Genomic DNA, 5,000 nt, shown 5'->3' on the forward strand with positions numbered 1-5,000 from the left:
AGACATTTTTCCCAGCTAGCTTCGCGTCAGCACGCACGAGGCTGGTGCAACATGTCACAAATGGATTTAAAGTGCCACTAGAGCCCCACTGAGGGGCAAACAATTGGGACTGTTGGCAATGGTAGCAAAATGCACATGTACTCTTAATACCTTCATGAAAGAAAATGTAAATGTTATCATAGAAAGAGTTTAACCTGTCCCATCTTCTCCTGCAGGTGACTTATTGACAGACTTATTTAAGATACGGTGGAGAAAGGAGACAACAGAAGAGATTCTTGGAAGGGGTTCCGCTGAGGAGGATTGTAAAGGTTATTACCAACTGTTTTCAGTCAACTTCTCTTAAAAATTATTTCTACCAGAAATTCAAATGAAATTAGAATGTTATGTTAAACATAAATACGGACAGAATGCAATAATTTTCAAATCATGTTCAACCTATATTTAATTGAATAAACAACAAGACAATATACTTAATGCTCAAACGGATAAACTTTGTTTTTTGCAAATAAATAATTAACTTTGAACTTTTTGGCCACAACTCATACCAACAAAGCTGGAATAGGTGTCAAAAAAAGACCGAGAGGAATGTTCATGAAACACTCGTTTAGAACATCCCACAGGTGAACAGCCTAATAGATATGTGGTGGGTGCCATGATTGGATATAAAAGGAGTTTCTCTGAAATGCATTCACAAGCAAAGGTGGTTCACCTCCTTGTGTACAGCTGTATGTGAAAATAGTTCAACAATTTAGGCGCAATGTTCCTCAACATATTTTTGCAAGGGATTTAGGGATTTTATCATCTGCGGTTCATAATATCACCAAAAGGTTCAGAGAATATGGAGAAATCATTTTGTGCTCCGACATGCCAACCCCCCTAACTGACTGAGCATGGAGCGAGCAATTACTTTAACTTAAATAATGGCCCCATGAAAATAATCAGGAAATCCCATCTTTTATTAACCAGCCCTTTCCTACCTCAAAGAAAATATGCCATACAGTACATATTTAAAAACTTAATTTTGATCATATTTTCACCTTCAGGTTGTGAATATCGGTACATTATACTATCACACATTATTTTTGGTCTTCTTTTTAGCACTAGTTTGCACTGGCCAGACCGCAGTGCCTGTTTGCATTTGTCCCCCTCCAGTAGAAGACAGTCTGCTGATGTGTCTTGTAAGCATACCGGTGGATAGAATGCCTTACTATTGAGTAGCAGCTGGTGGTTTGGTGTAAGCGCCTCCAACTCGCTTGGGTCATCTGAGACTGGAGTGAGAGGGCAGCTGTTTAGAATGGCTTCAACTCAACCTCATTTCAGTGACCACGCATCTTCGACAGTCAAATCGCCTTAGTGAATTGATGCAGGTGCCTGTATTGAGGGATTTGCCCACCTCCAAATGGGGTGCGCATCTGGCAAGACAAGTGAACAGGACTCCAGGAGCTTTGTGCGACCTCTTTTTCAGTCTGGGTCACTGATGGTGTTACCATGGTTACAAAAATGCTTCCCTTGGTTTGTGGCTTACCTGGTATCTTTGAGCCTGTTGGCTTCTGGGTTTTGAGACTGGGTTAACACTTGTTAAATTGCTTTAATTAATCAATGCATTGGATATCTTGATTTTATCCGGGTCCATGTGTGCATAGCTTCGCACCCGTTGTTTTGGCTGGCCAGCAGTGTACTGAAGTGGAGTCTATCATAACTGCTTTCAGTTTTTGCTTCCAATTGCATGTTGAAACACCCTCATAAATTCTTGTGTTGTGATTGAGATGCTGGTGTTTCAGTAGATGCTCAGATATTTCATTCTGTTAATGTAGGACACTTTGAATGGTTGGATTTGCAGGGTTATGACTTTTGACGCCTGAGTTGTTGGTTTTGCTGTGTTCGTTGTAATTTATTTTGAGTTGTGTGCTTGTTTGGTGGCATTGATTGTGGTTTGTGCCTTTTTTTGTTGTGATGCACTGTGTTTTTGTTGACTATTGTCACCATCTTCCTCATTCATATCATCGCCATCACCCATGTTTCATCATTATCCACATCCCCCTCATTGTCATCAGTTTTCATCATCATCATTTGTGTCATTATCAGCTTCCTTTTCATCATCATCAGCAGCAGCAGCACTAGAACTGGACAAGGAGACGGGGAAATACAAGGCTGAACTCCTTTGAAACTTTCTCTGACGTTTTGAAACCTTTTCTCCTTTATCCACTTTAATGGTGCCTGAAATAGGCTGAGTTGATGAGTGTCTTGTTGTGGATAGGTGCATGCATCTTTTCCCCATGGTTGATTCAGATTCAAATGCATTGAGGACTTCAAGTTTGCTGTTCCAGCGACTAGTGCTTCCAGTACCATTGTTGAATGTTAATTCGGGCCACTTCCCTATCCAACTCATGTTTTCTCTCCATTGCCTTTGCTTTGACGAGTAAGCGCGCTCCACTTCTTTTCTTATGCGGGCGCTCGCCCGACTACCTGCCACTGCTTGTCACTGAAATACCATCTTCGGGCCTATATTATCGAGACCATTTTCAGGAGGACTGACTCTTTCTGTATTCGAAAATCGTTTTGCCTTTCTTAATGGGTGCTTTTGAATCCAAACTGTTACGTCCTCCAACAAAGACAATTGAGTTTTCGTAGCGTAAACACATACTGAATACCGTCAGCACAAAACAGAATCGGACCGAACCACAGACTTTTTTAACCGTTCCGCCCCTGATCAATATATACAGTACATATACCTATACACAAATATATAATACGTGTTCCTCCCAATCACACCCTTGCAACATGGGGCCGTGCATTATCATGTTGCAACATGAGGTTATGGTCATGGATGAATGGTACAACAGTCGGCCTCAGGATCTCGTCATGGTGTCTCTGTTTATTCAAAATGCCATCAATAAAATGTGCCTCTTCGTTGTCTACAGTAACATACGCCTAGCCATACAATAACCCCACCGCCACCATGGGCCACTCGAGCGACAATATTGACAACAACAAACTGCCCACCCACACATTGCCACACACGCCATCATGTATCAAGTCAGTTATGACGACGGACTGCTGTCAGGTTGAGACCCCGATGAGGACTATGATCATGTAGATGAGCTTCCCTGAGACGGTTTCTGACAGTTGTTGTAAAAAATATTTTGTTATGCAAACCGATTGTTTCAGCAGATGTCCGGGTTACTGGTTTTGGAGTCCTTGACTTGTGTAGTTACATGTGGTCTGCGGTTCTGTGGCTAGTTGGATGTACTGCTAAATAGTCCGAAACAGCTTTGAAGACAGTTTATGGTAGATAAATTAACATTAAATTCCCAAGCAGCAGCTCTGGATGGTATTCCTGCAATTTACAATTTCACGCTCCCTCAGGACTTGTGACATGTGGCATTTTGCTGTGATAAAACTATATAATTCAGAGTGGCCTTTTTTGTGGTCTGGCTAAGACACACCTTTGCAATAATCATGCTGTCTAATCAGCAAGTTGATATACCACACCTGTAAGGTGGGATGAATTTTCTTGACAAATGAAAAATGCTCACTCAACACAGATTTAGTCAGATTTGTGAACTATATTTGACGGAAATGGCCTTGTTGTGTTTGAAGAAACACTTTTAGATATTTGAACACGAAATTGGAGAAAAAACAAATGTTGTGTTACAATGGTAACTTACGCTCCTTTTACTGACAATTGACAACCAATGGGAAACTCTAAAAAGGCTAAGATCTCATTGAAGTGGGTTTTCGTTTGTTAGTGTAATCGTCACTAACTGGGTCAAGTGCCAACGGACCTCTCAGTCCGTCACTGACCAAGGCCCGTTTTGCTGATGACTGACACACCCTGTCTGTCTCGTGTGTGTTTGTTTGCAGAGAGGACTGCATTGACTACATATGTGTGCGAGTGAGTGCTGCTGTTCCAATAGCATCTCTGGATCTCTTGCACAGTTCTCTTGGTCTGCTGTCTGGTGTCCACTTTTTTTTTCTTTTCACTACGGACCGCTTTGTGTAAGAACATATTTTGACGGACTGTTAAAGCCTGCGGTACAGCAACACAGAGATAACCATCTCACCAGTGGCACTCGGGCAAGATATTTGGCCACCGTCTTATGCTGAATATAGTTGTTAGCGGGGAGCAGACCTGGTCCATCCAGCCAACAGTTGTTCAAAGGCTACTATGCAATGCGCCATGCGGGTCGACTTCAAAATAAAAGCAAAACAAGTAATGTAATAACAGACATGGAACGCAATGCCTGTATTAGATTTTATTATAAAGCTGGCCCTCAGAAGTAATCGTTGTGGTTTACTTATTGACTTGTTCTAAGACTTAGTCTGCAAAAGCATTGTTACACACTTGAACTGGAGCGAAGTATTATTCAATTTGCAGTGCTCATGCCCACTGGCACACCGCTCATGTGCACTCTTAATCAATTGGAAAGTTAAGATGGAGCATGTCAGATCTGACTGTAACCTGTGTTTCTTTACAGATAGTGACATCAGTTCTGCTCTATCAAAGCTGACAGAGCCCACTGCCACAGTGCCGATGTCCAAACTCTCTGTTTCCAGCATTGTGCATAATGCTCGAAGGCACATTCAACGCCACAGGCTGACTGAGTGCCCACTTGGCGCAGATGTACTTAATTGTATTCTTCAGGTAAGCGCGCTTTTAATATTTGAATTTTTTAGAAGTATTATTATTATTATGAAAAATGACGAATAATCAGAAAGTAAATATAATGATAAGTTTAATAATATGAACGTACTAAATGCTGAGTGCACAAGTAGTAAAAGTTGATATTGCAGAACTGAGCAAAGAAGTATTTCCTGCTTTCAATGTGCAAACACAAGCCGGCCAATTCAGGGTTAAAAAGGTTTTCAGTCGCACTTTCCAGTAATCAATCAAAAGGTCGTTGGTAGAAAATTCCAATTGCTGTGATCCAAACAAATTCAGAAAAATGATTTACAATTCCAAATGTATATATGTATATATATGTATATATATATGTATG

General features: G+C 41.0%; 1 protein-coding gene across 3 annotated transcripts in view; it reads left to right on the plus strand.

Annotated features, from left to right (window-relative positions):
* The window catches only part of rab3gap1 (RAB3 GTPase activating protein subunit 1), an 88,746-nt gene that overhangs the window by 53,572 nt on the left and 30,174 nt on the right, over positions 1–5,000 (plus strand). For 2 of the 3 annotated variants that reach the window (XM_088315533.1, XM_088315535.1), the window contains exons 12-13: positions 216–308; positions 4,479–4,645. In XM_088315533.1, coding sequence (XP_088171659.1) covers positions 216–308; positions 4,479–4,645 — 260 coding nt within the window. The remainder of the gene's footprint in view (positions 1–215; positions 309–4,478; positions 4,646–5,000) is intronic. The other variant, XM_088315534.1, reaches the window with a different exon arrangement.

This window comes from Idiotropiscis lumnitzeri, chromosome 14 (assembly GCF_059441095.1).
Source record: "Idiotropiscis lumnitzeri isolate Australia: NSW breed Sydney's pygmy pipehorse chromosome 14, RoL_Ilum_1.0, whole genome shotgun sequence".
In the NCBI taxonomy this organism is placed as follows: domain Eukaryota; kingdom Metazoa; phylum Chordata; class Actinopteri; order Syngnathiformes; family Syngnathidae; genus Idiotropiscis; species Idiotropiscis lumnitzeri.